The following is a 17,406-nucleotide window of genomic DNA, read 5'->3' on the forward strand; positions in this document are numbered from 1 at the left end:
TTCTTATTCAATCATTTCTCTACCAGTGGGCAATTTGGCTTGTACATATTAAGTTGATTAAAAAAAAAAAAGAAAAATCTTCCCGGCTAACTAGATGCCAAGCCGTTTTAGAATTCCTCAGCTGATGTGTTGACTAAACACCACAGGACCTCTGTATTTAACCAACAGTAGTTGCATCCATCCCCCCTCTCTCCAGAGTTCTTCGCTTTTGCATTTGATCTCTAGCTTTGTTGGAAGGTCCTATTTCCTGCTCTATAACTTCCCTGAAATTTTCTGCACAGTAAAGCCTGGTGGAAGTACAAATGTAAGGCTTTAAAGGCGGAGTGCCACGCACATGATGGATTTAACCTTCATTTGTAAAGATACCTAGATGCCATCTCCGTGGTAACTGTTGACACAAGAGGAGCCTTAGATGCTGCTGGGCCCACCTACTTCTATAGCAGTAGAGATCTGAGAGCAGAGTGGCTCTGACAGTCACACAGCATCAGTAAAGAAAGGTGTTGACCTGGGGTCTTTCCTTGTAGCCCAGTAATCTTTCACTTACCTCCTAATACTCTTACCTGCCTTCAATGGTGTTTAAAAGTGATGGTAACTTCATTTGTTACTGGTGACTCGGGAAAGGTAGTTTGCAAAAGGACTAGAGGAACAGTTTGTTACAGGATCTGAGAAAATCGCAGTGTTGGCCCTGGGAACCCGGGACCAGGTTTCTCCTTTCTGTGCAGACACTGACTGACGCATGGAGTGGTTCTGGGAAGTCACGCGGCCTCTGTGTGTTTCTGACATTCCAGCACAATCATAGCACGTTAGAACTGTTGTCAAGAGTCCTGAGGTAATTCTTGTAAAAGCCTGTTAGTTCTTCAAATGGCAACCATAGCTGTATCTAGAAATGATACGTGGCCAGATGCCCATCTCACATCCAACTAAACCCACTGTTGCTGTCAATTAGCCAGAATTCCCTCACATCCCTGAAGATGGAGGTTTCTGTCGTGCCTGGTCCCACAGCCACTTTGCCCCTCCCCCCAAAATACACAAAATCCTTACTCCTTCCTCTTGTAGCCCTGCCTATACTTCCTGCCTGGCTACAGGCCAATCAGTGTTTTATTCATCAACCAATAAGAGAAACATATACAGAAGGACACCTCCATCACCTCTCTCTCTCTCTCTCTCTCTCTCTCTCTCTCTCTCTCTCTGTGTGTGTGTGTGATGCCTGTCTGTGTCTGTGTCTGTGTCTGTGTCTGTGTCTTTGTGTATGCTCCCACTGGAACCCAGGGCCCTGTGAATATTGAGTGATCTACTGTTGAGCTGTATTTCCAGTTCCTATTCTTAACCTAGATGATTCAGTTTTCTTATAGTTTAGCGCCTAAGTTTCAGCAACCTAATGTCTTCTAATTACTTAAGCCTTCTGCTCAGTAGTTTTATCCACCTAATGAGGATAATAGGGCTGTAATGAGATTAAATAAGTTAATATATGCAGAACACAGCCTGGTGCACAGAAGGTGCCCAGTGAGTGTTAGCTATCACTGTAACCCTGAATGGATCAGCTAACACACACACACACACACACACACACACACACACACACACACACACACAATTTAAAATAATTAACATTTTCCCTCTCCTTCATTCCTGACCCCTCCCTCTCCCCCTTTCTTTTGGCCCAGGCTGGTCTCAAGCTCACTATGTATCCCAGGACAGCCTTAAATTCCTAATCTTCCTATCTCCACTTCCCAAGAATGGGATTTCTGGTGTGCACCCCAAGATACAAAGCTGGAGGTCAAATCCAGGGTTTTTTATATACTAGGCAAGCACTTGGTCACTTGAGCTACACTACAACGAAGTTTTCTGTGGGGGGAAATAAAAGGTTTTTAACTTCTGGTGACACAGACCTGGCAGTGAAGACAAACCGGGCTTTTAGGTCACAGAGGCACCCTGTTTCCATGTTTTCCCATTAAGAATTTGGTGTTGCTTCTTCTTGCTCTTTCTCTATTTTGTTTTTGTTTTTTTTGTCTTTTTCCTTTCTTTGTTTTTGAGATGGGTGTCTCATGTAGTTCAGGTTGGCTTTGAACTTACATAGCCTAAGATGGTGTTGAAGCTCTGATCCCCTTGTCTTAATCTCTTATATGCAGGGCTGGAGTTACAGGCTCAGGTCACCATGCCCAGCTTAGCAAGCTGCTTCTTCAGCTGTCTGGTTCAACACTCAATCCTGAGCACTTGGGACTCCACTGACTGCTGATGAGTGAACGAGCAAACGTAAGTCTATTGAAAGACACAAGTAGAGGATGACTATCCAGAGGTCTGCTGTTTGGTGGTCAGGGTTCCAGGAAACAGGAGGGGAACAAGATAAAGGAGGGAGTGCTGCATGTATGGGAATAAAAGCCCCTGATGGACTGAGACCCCCCCAGACCCAGAAATCAAAAGCAGAAGGAAGCTGTGCAGCTGGGCCAGCAAGCCCGAAGAATCGCCAAGGTTTGTTTTTGCTTCAAACAAACTCAGTTGTCTTCAGAAGGCAAGGAGGAAAGCATTTCTTTTCGGAGGTGATAGTCCACAGAGATTTCCAGCCTTATAAAGGACCATTTTGAAGGTGTCACAAAGAGCACCCTATTAGAATGTCTGCCGCCCTGAAAATGAATCCTCCTTCTTTGTACTCAGGGTGTTTCCCTGTTAATGGCAGCCTCCCACTGTGACCCCGAGCTGTTTCACAGCCTCCTGAAAGTAAAAGCTGCTCATTGTTTCCGTGCCTCCCTCCCTGTCTCATTCCTAAACATACTCCTTCGCAATTGGGGTCATAGTAATACTATCCTTACTAGAGCATCACTGTTGAATCAAGAGGCAAATCAGAGCAACTGCCTTTGTCTTCTCTTCCTCATGTCGCTTATTTAGGTTGAAATAGTTTTCAATGAGATTCAAAACTCATTTGTTAAGAACCCTGTCTAAGCACAGGGCTGTGCTAGATCATGGGCAGCACAAAGGTGACTACGGCTGGTTGCTCGCTGGTTTCGAGAATCTTCTATTTGCTTGTAGATTCATAAAACAACAGACATAGTATTTCAGTAACATTTTCTTTTCTTTTAGTTTTTCGAGACAGGGTTTCTCTATGGCTTTGGAGGCTGTCCTGGAACTCACTCTGTAGACCAGGCTGGCCTCGAACTTACAGAGATCTGCCTGTCTCTGCCTCCCAAGTTCTGGGATTAAAGGTGTGCGGTCACCATCTCCAGGCTTTCTAACTTTTTCTAGGCTGTAGATTTCTCTTAACTTGATATGTATGCTCTAGAATCCAGTTGAAATTGGATTTAAGGACACTAGCTGTAACAGAGGTCTCTAAGACACCTTCCAAGTCCCCCTTACCCACATATCTTTGCTGTGCTTTCTTATCTCTTACAGCACGAACCATTTTTACACTATGTGCTGTTTATCTGTATATGTGCCAGCCACTATACAGAGAGGGAGCAGGAGCCCAGAAAAGTACCCAGGAGTGGAGACAGAAGGCCTGGGTTTGAATTTGAAGCTAGATTCCGATACAAATGGACCCAGAAATCTTCGTTATGCCACTTGATCTCTATGATCCTCAGTTCTATATCTAGGACAAGAAGATAATTAGTTCCCATTTCATCAAAAAGATATGGAAACTAGTTACCATTTGAATGTGCTTTGACCACTAGTATTTATATGTTAATGAGTTAATTTTACAAAGGGCCTCACCTATGAGAAAAACCCTATTAATATTTATTGAATTACTGAAAAATATGCCAATTCCCTAATGGCATATTGTTACTGGTGGCATTTTTCCCCCTGCTCTGAATTGTTAGCGGGGCTTATCTGTAATGCCTTATTGGGTTCAGGGAGGAGTGTTTCAAGGGATTAAGCAGAATCAAAAGGGAGGGGTTTGCAATGGAGATAGTAGGGTCCAAAGTTTCTGCCCTCATGTTTCATATGTCTTCCCTCTTAATGGCTGATAATAATAGGGAGGCCCTAGTTGTACAAAGTAAGATAATTCTGGGTTCAAATTGTGAGTGTGCTTTAACTATATCTGCAATTTAAGGTGCTTTTCTGAGTCTTAGTTCTGTCACCTGTAAAATGAAAACAATGCAGGATTATGTAATCAAAATTAGGATACAATGTGTTAAAATAAGATATGAGGAATTAGCAAGCTAACTGAACTCAGTATTAACTACAATAACATTCACTAACAGAGCAGCTACTATGAGGGTGAGCATCATACAGGTGCCAGAGATAGACAATGTCATCTGTCTAAATGACAGTTGGAGATTGGCATACAATGTGACGAGAGTTGTGACATAAAGGGTATACATTGCTCTGGAAACAGTTGAGGAGGTGCCTATATGACAGCTCTGCTTGGGAAGTTGGCAGTTACTATCAGAGAAGGCTTTCTGGAGGGAATAACTATTGTGGAGGGGCTTAAAGTCACAAGGACAGAGAAACCACAGTGACAGGACCAGAAGTGCACAGGTCTGAGAAACATGGTGGAACCGAGAGGGTTCTGACAAAACGAATTCATAGAAATCTACAACAAACCATAATTGTGGGTGTTTTTTATGAAACGATTTCTACTTATTTTATGAGGAAACAGAAGACACCGAAACACTGTCCCCTCACTTAGAAAACTTCGTAGTATCAAGTTAAAATGTCTTTATATGAAATTAATACGGGTTTGGAGACTTTAAACCCGACCTTCAACTCCGGTTAAACCCCGTGGGTGCATCAGCTCACTGCATCCCTCCATAATTTCGTGGTCAACCAGCTGTAACACCTATCTCTCAGGGCTACTGCAAGGGCTAAATGGGTGTGCAAAGCAAGTTCGCAGCAATACGTGTGTGACATAAGCAGCATTTGGAATTAAACATCAGTTCTCTCGACTGAACCACGTGTAACTGGAGGGAAAAGCCTCTCTCCTCCCTTTCTTTCCTGCCCTCCTCCAGCAGTGTCAGCGGCAGCAGCCCAAAGCTGGGGACGTCCAGGACGCCCACTCAAGCGGGCACTCTGTTGATTAATGGAAAGGGGCGCGGAGCCCGGCGCGGGTGACACCGAGGTTGGGCATGCTCAGTGCGCGCGGCGGCGCTAGGCAGCGGCGGGGGCGGGGCCGGGAGAGCCCGGCGCATGCTCAGTCTCCCCTTCTGCTCTTTCCATCCAGTGCCGCAGCCGGAAAACCGCAGCGGCGGCGGCGGCGGCGGCGGCGGCGGCGGCTGAAGGGGAGCGACGCGCCCGGCTACGGGAGGGGTAGCGGAAAATACGAGGACAAGCCCGATAAGGCAGGAGCCGCGGGCCCGTGATTTGCGGCCTCTTCCAGGCCGCTGCCTCGGCCGTGAGCTTCGCTGAGGAGGCGGGCGGCGGCGCCGGGAGCGCCGGGGAAGCGCCGGGCCGCGGGCGGCTCGCGCGCTGCAGCGATTCTGACGTTTTCCGCGGCGGGTCCCGCGGCCCGAGGGGCGGCGGTGAGTGAGGCGGGGCGTGCGCGCTCCGCCATGGCCGGGACACTATCCGCGACGTGATCGTCCAGGCTGCCCCCGCCCGAGCATTCCGGGCCCTCGCAGCCGCCACCCTCCTCCGAGCCCGTGTGACTAAACGGAGACAAAGGGGAGGCGGCGGGGCAGACCGGGGCCGGAGCGAGCGCGGCCCGGCGCCGCCTCACGTCTATGCCCGGGGCCGCGGCGGCTCTCGCGGGCGGCGGCGGGCTCGCGACGAGCACAGCTGAGCTTTTCCGCGCCCGGCGCCCGGGAGGGCCGCGTCCGCCGCGGACGATCTGAAGTCCCCTCTCCTCCACACCATGTGAAGGCTGTCGTCCCGCCATCCCGACCAGCCGCCGTGAAAGATGGGGGATGCTGCAGACCCGCGGGAGATGAGAAGGACGTTCATTGTTCCAGCCATCAAGCCCTTTGACCACTATGACTTCTCCAGGGCCAAAATCGCCTGCAATCTGGCCTGGCTGGTGGCCAAAGCCTTTGGGACAGGTAAGTGGTGTCATCCCTTCCTCTTCCTCCGATGGTGTCCACATCCCGGTTTTTGTTCCTGATTCCAACGCCCTCCCCCCATGTATGTCTTCCGGTACAGGTTCAGGGAGATGATGGGAGACTAGTACTAGGAGAAAGAAAGAAGGCAGGTTTGGTCTTCAATGAAGTGCCCTTGACTGGTCGCGGGAGGGCTGACCAGATTCCTTTTATTGGATAGCGTGAATGTGTGCGTCTAAATTGAACGAGCAAATTGTCGTGTTTTCCCAAAATGGCTTTAATGAGGTGTTTTCCTCATTATGCTGCGTACATTTCCCTCTCAGTCATAATTGTGATTACCCTGACAAGAAATCTGAGTTTCTTTATTACTGGGAGAAGGCGGATGGTCCGTGGTACTCTATTGATTTTGACATTTGTAATGGTGGCTGCTATTCAGGCTCTATAGGATGAAAGGTGGTCTCCGTTGAAGTGCAGTATTAATTTTTGTTGTCTTTCTTTATCCCTCTATCAGCCTTCCACACACATTTCAGATCCTCATTAAGCCACCCATTAAAACCAGTTTTCGTTTCACTTAGTGTCATCGAGGCGTATTCCTTTTTCCAGATGTATCTTGGCATCATAAAATCGGATAAACAAAACCTTGCTTTGAGGTTTTCTTTTTGAAGTAGAAGTGTTTTTTTGGGGGGGGGTGGCATGTGCTGTTGACACAGAAATCCTGTAGTACAGTGGCAATTAAACACTCCTTCCATAACCCAGTCTTTGCAGAATAACAGGAAAGGGGCCTCCTGCTGTAATTCCTTAGCTCTTGCTTTAGGAGCTCATCTTGTGGAATGCTTTAAAAAAAAATTAGAGCAGTCCCTCAGTGCTTGCAAACTGTTCTGGATGTTTTGTGGACGATGACTGATTTCCAGTTTCAGGACTGTGAAAATATGTGGCTTAATGGTTTAATTGTGCTTTATTGTTTAACCTTACACATAGATGAGTGTTTTCACGACTTGTGCATCTGGGTTAAGGAGCAGTTGAATTCCCTCGTTTAGAAAAGAATTTGAGTTAGTTTGAAGGAATTTTTATGTTTATGTCTTAATAGGAAGCACAGATAATACTTCTAAAAAACTTGATATAAGGAATGGGAAGCAGTATATGAAATATCTATTTGGAGAACAAATGAGGCTCTTTGCATACTTAGAAAACAGGGAAACTGACAGTGTTTCCTGTGTGGAAGGAAGCTAGAACACAGAGAAGACCAGGGCCATTCTTGCCATCTGAAACTGAGAGGGTGCTTATAGCACAGAAAACGAGCGTTCTGCTGTTTGCTCTCCCAGAGGCTTCAGAGCAGAAATGCCCTACTTTGGATGTGTGTCAGGCTGGTCACTGGATTCTGGAGTACTAGACCACACTTGGGAAGAAAGGAAGTGGAGGAACATATGATCAGTAGGTTCTGACTTCTGCCAGGCGCTCTGCAGCGCTTTGCATTGTTTTACTTACAATTCACAACTCTGATGCCAGTGTGCTCCACGTTTAAGCAGGAGGAAGTCAGGGCAGCCGTTGGCATGGACAAAAAGACCTAAGGCCTTAAGAGAGCAGCTTACAAGTTGACACATTCTTCAGAGAGAGAGAGAGAGAGAGAGAGAGAGAGAGAGTGAGTGTGTGAGTGTGTGAGTGTGTGAGTGAGTGTGTGTGTGTTCTGAGACATCTCTTTGGTCTCACTGTGTATGTTCCGGGGGCCTGGTCTCAAGACTGGCCCTCAGGTTCATAGTAACCCTCTGCCTTAGCACTAGGCATCAGTGCTAGGGTTAGAGATGTGTGCCACTCTGTTCCACCTTTGCTTTCTCTGTTGGCAGTCTTTATTTTTCTTTTTATTTCATGTGTATTGGTGTTTTTCCTTTATGTATGTATGCATGTCTATGTGAGGATGTTGGATCCCATGGAACAGGACTTACAGACAGTTGTGAGCTGCCATTGCTCTTAACTGGGTACTGGGAATTGAACCCCAGTCCTCTGGAAGAGCAGCCAGTGCTCTTAACCACTGTGCCATCTCTCCAGCTCCTATTGACAGTCTTAAAAAAATAAACTTATACAGAGTAAATAGAAAAAAGGTAAGATTTTTTATTTTGATATATTTTTATTTGCCATAAACACACAAAAAGGTTAATAGACAAATATTTTGAAGCTAATAATTGTATTCACTTACTCAAAATGTTAACCCAACTTCTTAGGCTAACGTGTAGGGTTTTTGTTATTGTTGTTGCTGTTAGAAATGTTCAAAGTTTTAGAAATAATTTGTTATATTACATTTATATGCCTGTGTGCATGTGCACACACTTACCCATTAGAGGACAACCTGCTTGCTGGAGTTGGTTCTCTTTACCAGGTAGGCTCCAGGGCTAGAATTCAGATTGTCAGACTTGGCAGCAAGGGCTTCTATCCACTGAGCAATCTTACTGGTTCCTTCCTAACTTTTGATATACAATATCATTAGTTTTAGAATTGTATGTTGGAACAGCAATTCAAAATGGTTAACACAGAATTAATTGTGGGCAAGGAATAAATTAATTGAATCGTAAAACCAGTAAGACTAGCATTGTGATACCTAGAAAGCAGATATGAGATATTTACATGAATAATATTCTTGTCCTGAAAAATATTCCACTTCACACATAGTATCTCATTTTAATTCTCATGATGGCCTTAAAAGGTGGAAACTATTACTCATCCCAGTTTTAATGAGAATGGGTTTAGGAGCTTATCCAAAGGCATCAAACCAATGGAAGAAACTAGGATCAAAACCATGGAAGTCTGACTTGGTGTATGCTTTTAATAGTAAAGGACTATTTTACATGGGCCAAAGGAATGGAGAAGAAGCAAGTGACAGATGTTGAGAAAATTTGATCCTTATTATTTCTAAAGGACTAAATTTGGGATATATGAGTGATTTTGAAGAGTATAAATGGAGGATAGGACCACCCAAGGAGAAAGTGAAACTTGGAGACTTTTGTGACCGGGAAGTAAAATTGTGACACCAGTTAATGGAGAAGCGGGTTGGATGGGAAGGCAGATGTTTTTGATATTCTTGAACTAGATATATAAGTCCATATTTGTTGTCTGAGAAATCCAGTAAAGTAAGTAGTTACCAATAAAGGTCAGACTGCAGTGTGGTTCTGGAGCTGAGTCTGGAGTTAACAACTTGGTATTCTGTGGATGGTAACTGCAGCTGAAGTTGCAAGTAGATGTGATTGTAGAAGACAAGAAAAAAGTTAAAGGCACATTTAGAAGAGTGGGGACTTAAAGAAACGGAGCAGAAGCAGAGCAGTCAGAGGTAAGAATTGTATTGTAAAAGCGTACAGAGCAGTAGATGGTTCAGCTTGAGCTTGATCCCCAGGAACTACACGGCAGATGGAGATAACTGACTGGCAAGATGTTCTCTGATCACCACACATGCACCATGACACAGGCCTCCTCCCCTCCCCCCAGTAATTAGATAAATTAATAAATGTTTACATTTTTGTTTAGAAGAAAGTATAGCCCTGACGCCCTGGAGGGAAGGTGTTTGACAGTTTTTTTTTTTTTTTTTTTTTTTTTTTTTGGTTTTTTGAGACAGGGTTTCTCGAGACAGCATTTCTCTGCATTGTTTTGGAGGTCGTCCTGGATCTCGCTCTGTAGACCAGGCTGGCCTCAAACTCACAGAGATCCGCCTGCCTCTGCCTCCCGAGTGCTGGGATTAAAGGCATGTGCCACCACCGCCCGGCTACAAACAGTGATTTTAAGCACAGAGGAAAGTCTAACTTAACTGCTGTATATTTCAGGATAAGAACCGTACAGTGGAACAGTGACATTCACAGAGAGACTGGTAGGGATGGGGAGTGGTGCTGGAGGCTAGTCTGGAGAGATCACTTTCAGCTCAGCAGTCTGAAGTAAGAGCTGTTGTAGTAAAGGAGGCTGTTTTAAACAAGACCCTGAAAGTAGACTTTGAAGATGGAGAAAATGGTTTGTATGCAGGCCATGGAGGAAGGACATCCAGGTGTTGTTAGTGAAACATAGATTTGGCGAGATTTGTGTAGTGAAGTTAAGGGAAAACCAGCTTGAAAGATAAATTAATATTTGCGATTGCATTTTGTTGTTGTTGTTATTAGTAGGTAAGTTATCTTAAATTAAAATTAAAACTGTTATTATTTTATTATACCATGTACTTTGAGTTAATTACTATTCAAAGCATTTTACATGAATTTTTCTTTTCTGAGAACAACCGTATTGAGCAGATATGTTATTTCTTCCCTTAAGTCTCTAAATCAGGTTTTCCCAACTGTAGAACTATTGGTCAGGTAATTGTTCATTCTGGAGACTGTCTAGTATATTGTAGAACTTTCTTAGCATCCTTAGTTCTTGTCCAAATGCTGATAGTATTCTCTATGCCTGATGGAAATTTGCATCATATTGCCAGGTTAAAAGGGAATTTTTATATTAAAGTAGGAAAAATATCCAGATTGAAATCAAGAAGTTAGGAAATATAGTTTTCCTTTTTTAAATAAATGAAAAAACAGGCATGGAGGGACTAATTAAATTATCCTTGACCATCTAGCTAAATCTAGTGAAAATTTTCCTGGAACCTTGACCTACTTAGTTTATGTTCTGGGCATAAACTAAGTAGTGTACTCCATAAGAGCTTCTGAAAAAGCTCTTATGGAGTACACTTTAAAAAGGTTGAATTGTATACTTCATGTTACATAAGTGTTACCACCAAAAACAAAAAAACAAAAAACAAAAACCCCGAAATCTTAGAAATAGCATAGGAAATAGATTTGAGTAGGACTAAAAGTTACAGTGGGGATCCATTGGCTGTTAAAGCTGGCAAACGTAGACAAATGTGACTAGGTTGGAAGTGGATTAGGAGATAGTTTTGTTTGTAATTAATGGAAAACCCAACTCAAATTGACTAACAATATAAAGGATTTATAACTCCAAGAGCCCTAAAGTAGAATGGATTTGGATTTGAGTTTCGGGTGCTCGTATTTTTCCTTTTAGCTGTACCCTTCATCACAGTGGGCTTTATTCTCGGTTGTCATGGTACTAAATAGCTAAAGGTGTTCCAGGTGTCAGCCAGCAACCACAGTTCAGAGCTCTTTCCTGATTATTACATGAAATTTCTGCAGTCTTTACTTGCCCTTTTCTTACACAAAACCATTTGATGACATCTCATCCATGTATAGTTACAGTAAATTTTTGTGGCCTCATTACCTACACAATCATAAACTTGTGGCCAGTAGTGATCTATCTGTAAACACTTCCTCCCCCACCAATTATTTAGAGCAAATCTGAAACTGCTCTATCTATCCAAAGATAAATTGTAAGCTTGTCACTGTCATTACCACAGATCCCACCCTAAGACATAAGTATTAGCGTTTATGATTGTGCCATACAGGCCTTTTCTTTTTGTAGTTGTTTACTTGTGCTTGTCAGGATCTGCAAAAGGGCCATTTGTTCTAAGGTTTTGTCTTTGTTTTTCAAATATATAGACTCTCCTGTCTTCATTTTGTCTGTCTTGCACTTTGCTTGTTGGAGAAAGCAGACTATTTGTTTAATAAAATGTCTTGGGTTTCAGCAGTAGCACTCCTGGAAACAAACCCAAAGGACTCTATATTCACCACAGAGACACTTGTACATTCATGTTTATTATTTTATTCATGATAGGATAATGGAAACCCTCTGCTCATCAATGGATGGATAATGAAAATTGGTACATATACACAGTGGAATGTTATTCAGCTATAAAGAAAAATGAGTCATGAAACTGGTAAAGAAAAAATGGATGGATCTGGAAAATATAATGTTAAGTGTGGTTATCTAGACTCAGAAAAACAAAAGTTCATGTTCTCCTAAATGTCCTGCCCATAATGTATACATGTATATATGGAAATAGCTATAAGTACGTGAGAAGTCTAAAAATCTGGAAAGGACCAGGAGGAGGTCACAGGTGGTGAGGAAAGGTAGAGGGGTAGGCAAAAGATCACTGGGACCTGAAGGATAGAAAGACTCTGTGGGGAGGCTACAAGCAGGGAACAGGGAAGCATGAGGGTGGAGAACCAGAGAAACACACTTCGTTCAAAAATGTCATAATGGTGTATAACACATGACATGCTGATAAGAAATCTTGGGTTTTGTTGTTTTGAGACAGGGTCTTATGCAGCCCAGTCTGGCCTTGCACTTTCGTAGCAAAGATGATCTTTAGTTCTTGATCCTCCTGCCTCTACTTCCCAGATAGTAGTTTTGTAGGAATGTGTCACTACATGAAGCTTAATGAAGTTTTTTATTCTTTAGATTTCCAGAGTTGCTTAACAGATTTCTTTTTTCTTTTGTTTCTAAATTGGGAATTTGATTTAAGGAATAGATTCATATATTTTTAAAATTGTATGTTGTGTATGTGGATTTTGTTTTAACCAGGTGACACTTCATATCTAGCTGTCATTCTGTCATGATGTCTTCTTTTGTTCATGGGAATGCTCCTTTAAAAGACATTTATTAGCTGGCAGTGGTGGTGGCACCCCTTTAATTCCAGCACTCAGGAGGCAGAGGCAGGCAGATTCCTGTGAGTTTGAGGCCAGCCTGGTCTACAGAGCTAGTTCCAGGATAGTTCGGGTTACACAGAGTAACCCTGTCTTGAAAAACAAAACAAAACCAAAAAGAAACTTCTTGCCATTGGGTGTGGTGGTGCATGCTTTTAATCCCAGCATTTGGAAGGCAGAGGCAGGCAGAACTCAGAGTTTGAGGCCAACCTGGTCTACAAAGTGAGTTCCAGGACAGCCAAGGCTATTACATGGAGAAACCCTGAGTGTTGTGTGGGAAATTACCCTAATACAGGAATAACCTCTAAGCATGAGGCAGCTTACCTCAGAGGACTTGAAATGCTCACCCTCATGACTTGTTAAATCACTCCACAGGAAGAAGCAGAGGGAAAAGATAAAGTAGTGATCGAATTTAGGATAAGGTAGAAGCAGGAAGAGTATTTCAAAATCTGTAGTAGACAATGTTTTTATGTCCATCCTTTCTGCTAGTTTTTCTTGCTCTTGGTATGGTCATCAGGACAAGAGTTGAAATTCCAGCAAAGAGCCTCTTGGGGAAACCCAGTCACTAACACATACTGTTTTTTTATCAGAGACACCAGAGGAATGACCATGTCTGCCACGGTTGAAGCTTACCAGTAAACTTGGTGAATAGTCATTGATTTTGTGTTCCTTGGGTAGCAAATTTATAGGCCAAAATAGGCATCATTGCTGGGTGGCTGGATTAAGGACTCATGAATATTAGTTTTTTTATAGACCCTTTGTCTCTATGTTTACTGTATCATAAATACTTAGTGCCGTACATGTGTATATATTTGTAGTATGAATAATCAGTATCTAGGTGCTTCGTGACCATTAGGGTATCTTTATTTTTCCATTCCCTCTGTTTGTTATACATAAACTATTAACACTTGAATACATTCTATTAAGTCTCTGTTTGCTAAACTTTTCCTTACTTTAGGTATCTCAGCACATAGTTATGCTTTATAAACTACAGACTCACTCATCTTTTATAATAGAATTGAATAGTCTTAAAAGTAAAGGCACATTGAGATATAGGGGCAGCAGGATAAGTGGTAATCCTTTCCTTTTATTACATGGAAATTGGACCAAGCTGTCAGTCACTGGCCCCTGGGAATCTAAAAGGATATAAAGAATAGGAAGAGAGAACACTGTAACATGGGTGACCACAATGTGCCGGGGCTCTGTAGTAGAGGAGAACGAGAACGTGGTTTTTAGAAGCTGAGTGTGGCTGGCAAACAGGAGCACTTTACTTTTCTAGTCCAAAGGAAAGATTTTAATCCTCAGAGAAGGAAAAATAATTGAAAACCCTTGGGATGGATGGGCTCTGTGCCATGATTGAATTTGCTTATGCAAAATAAGCAGAGTTTTACTAGAGAGCGTGACTTAATTTTTAATTTTATTTTAATTAAAATTGTGTGTATATGTGTGCATATGCATGCATAGGTGCTTTCACAGTGGTCAGCATTTGTTTTCCTTTACACTTTTTTTTTTTTTTAAAGACAGGCTCTCTCAGAACCTGGAGCTCACCACTTTGACTATGTTGGCATGACATCAAAACCCCCAAGATTCACCTGTCTCCTTCCATCAGACTGGGGTTATTGATGTGTGCTGTTATGCCCAGCTTTTTACATAGGTGCTGGGCATCTGAACTCAGGTTCCTTTGCTTGCAGAGCAAGCATTTTACCTGCTGAGCTACTGTCTCAGCCCCAAGTAGGGTATGCTTGGGAGTGAGAACAAAAATGAATATGGGAAGATAAAATTAGCAATAGATGTAGTAATTGAGATGAAAAGTGCTGATTACATGGACCAAAGAGACATGAATTGATATGATAAGGGAAAGATTTGGACTTGGTTCTGAATTTTTTTGAAGGCTAGGAAGGAGGGAAATAGTGATGATGACTCCTAGGTTTCTGGCTTGTGTAGCTAGATGAACACTAGCTCACTGGTGTGTGAAACTCTGGAAGATGTTCAAATGTGGCAGGAAAGATTGGTAATTGGCATTTTGATGTCTTATACATTCCCCTTTACCTGGATTTATCAGCTGTTAACATACAGTCCAATTTATCATTCTATTCTCCCTTCCATTCCTTCTATACAAATACATGTATACATGTGTGTGTGTACTTATGTAAATACAAATATAAATATATGTGATATTTTATTTGACTATATACTGGAGACATTATACCCTCCCCATGCCTCAGATATTTCACTGTATTTCTTTAAATTTAATTCTTTTTTAAAAAATCAGAAATTAGCTATGATATATTTTCTAATCCACAACCCGTGTTCAATTTTGTTTCAGTGCTAATTATTGCTATTTTATTTCTCATTGCAAAATCAAATCCAGGATCATGCATCGTATTATAAATCTTTAATAATTCTGTAGTTTGTCATGACGGCAACATTTTGAAAGCTCAAGCACTGAGTTACATGCTGAGTTGTGTGTCAAGCTTTTTCCTTGCCCTCTATGTTAGTCCTTGTCAAACTGTCTTTATGCTGGGTGCCTGGTAAAAGCAGCTGGTCTTTTCTACAAGAGTTGCCTGACTCACTTCCTTCTCTGTGGTCCTCTTCAGTGCTCTGGAATGCTGAGCCTTCCTTAGCAGATGTCTCCTTCCACCTTGGGTCTGAGTGACTAGAATGGTGATGAGATCCTGGCGTGGGTTCTGGCTGTGGCCCAGAATAGGAATGCCTAGACTGGAGAAACAGGCACAGACTCTAGAGACGATGTCCCAAATCCCCGGTCATGTCTGCCTCCTGCCTTCCACCTTCTTTGACCTTCTTCCTTTCTCACTTTCCTTCTTCTCTTATGATGACCGTCACCACAGTCACCACCTGGTTTTCTACCAGGAGGTGTGCCCTGTTGCCTCTTTGCCTGCACCATCTCTGCATTCCACAGAGCCCTTGGCACCTAAAGACAAACCAAATAGCTCAAAGGAAAGATGTTGAAACAAGAAAGTTTCCTTACCCACTGAATTCCTCCCAAGGTGGGGTAGAGACATCATAACTCCTCTTTCCCACTATCCCCAGTGTGTGAACCTCCTCCTCCCTCTCCTCCTTCTCCTCCTCCTCCTCCTCCTCTTCCTCCTCTTCCTCCTCCTCCTCTTCCTCCTCCTTCTTCCTCTTCTTCTCCCTCTTCTTCTTTTTTTATAAAATGAAAATGGGTCAGCTATTTACAGAATGTCTCAGAAATTAGATTTATTTAATGTTGTAGTGATTGAAGTTAATACAAATCTGGCAAAACTACCACAATGCTACGCATTCTTAGAAAATAAGATCACATGACACATGGTGTTTGTTTCACTCTCAGGGATGTTTAACCTGCAGAAGTTTACTCCACTATACAATGGATTCTTTCCTTTTAAAAAAAGATTTATATTTGCTGGGTGTTGGTGGCACATGCCTTAAACCCCAGCACTTGGGAGGCAGAGGCAGGTGGATCTCTGTGAGTTCGAGGCCAGCCTGGTCTACAGAGCGAGTTCCAGGACAGCCTCCAAAACAATACAGAGAAGCCCTGTCTCGAAAAACCAAAAAAAAATATTTTTATTTTATATGTATGAATGTTTTTTCTTCATGTATGTTCTGTGCACTATGTGTGTGCCTGGTACCAGAAGAGGTCAGAAGAGGGTGTTAGATCCCCGGAAGTGGAATTACAGATGGTTGTGAGCTATTATGTGAATGCTGGGAATTCATCCTGGGTCTTCTGCAGAAACAGCACATTCTTTTTACCACAGAGTCATCTCTCCAGCCCCACATTTTTTTCCATTTTTAGTTAACAATTTATGGGGATTTGACTCTGTAAACTTGTACCTACTATTTTACCATCAAGTAATAATTTTGCCTGAATCTGTTACAACTTGATTACTGCTATTATTCCTCCTCATTTATTATTTGGTACTCTACTACAAGGAAGAGCTTTCTTTTGTTTTTCTTTTTGTTTGTTTTTGTTTTTCCAGACAGGGTTTCTCTGTGTAACAGCTCTGGCTGTCCTAGAACTTGCTCTGTAGACCAGTCTGGCCTTGAACTCACAGAGACCTGCCTGCCTCTGCCAGTAAAGTGCTGGCATTAAAGGCAGGTGCCACCTGTAAGACCTTCTGACCTGCCTCCTGCCTTAGAAGTGCTGGAGTTACAGTTCAAAAGGAAGACCTTTTTCTTTCTTATGTATTTACTTACTTACTGGTTAATCTTTTATTTAATGAATTATAATCCTTTATTGTTTTGCATTTAGTATAACTCAAATTGCCCTAGATTTGGCCAATAGAACTCTCTTCCATCTGGACCCGTATGTCCCCTTGACATAGTTGCACCCTTCTTACAGTGCTCCTTCTTCTCCCACAGCCACACTCACGCATACTTATGCACATGTGTGTGAGAGCAAAGATGTTCTCAGCTGTCTTGTACTGTATCTGTACCAAGTTTTCTTTTGTTGTTGTCGTTTTTTGGTTTTTGGGTTTTTTTTGAGGCAGGGTTTCTCTGTATTGTTTTGGAGGCTGTCCTGGAACTCGCTCTGTAGACCAGGCTGGCCTCGAACTCACAGAGATCCACCTGCCTCTGCCTCCCGAGTGCTGGGGTTAAAGGCGTGCGCCACCAACGCCTGGCCGTACCAAGTTTTAATGGGAAGGATGTTAGAAACTAAGATACAGATTATAGGTTTATTGCTTGTAGAATGTTAATATATCAGAAAGCTAACACAGAGAACACATAGCTACAGTTTTTATCTTTAATTTTTCTCTGTATTTACGCCAACATTTACCATTTCATACCACACCAAAGTTCCTTCTAGTCTTCATCATGTTGTATGTAACCCTTCATCACTGAGATACCTGACTCCTCCTGTGAGTTTAGGCTTCTTTGTGGCATTCAAG

The 17,406-nt window shown here is 42.7% G+C and overlaps 1 protein-coding gene across 2 annotated transcripts in view; it reads left to right on the forward strand.

The window, feature by feature from the left end:
- Positions 1-5,676: 5,676 nt before the first annotated feature.
- Camsap2 (calmodulin regulated spectrin associated protein family member 2) overlaps positions 5,677-17,406 on the forward strand; it is a 69,944-nt gene continuing 58,214 nt past the window's right edge. For both annotated transcript variants that reach the window (XM_013115884.3, XM_013115885.3), the window contains exon 1: positions 5,677-5,966. In XM_013115884.3, the coding sequence (XP_012971338.1) occupies positions 5,828-5,966 (139 nt within the window). In that variant the 5' untranslated portion in view covers positions 5,677-5,827. The remainder of the gene's footprint in view (positions 5,967-17,406) is intronic.

The sequence above is a fragment of the Mesocricetus auratus genome, unplaced genomic scaffold (assembly GCF_017639785.1).
Source record: "Mesocricetus auratus isolate SY011 unplaced genomic scaffold, BCM_Maur_2.0 Super-Scaffold_100676, whole genome shotgun sequence".
Classification (NCBI taxonomy): Eukaryota; Metazoa; Chordata; class Mammalia; order Rodentia; family Cricetidae; genus Mesocricetus; species Mesocricetus auratus.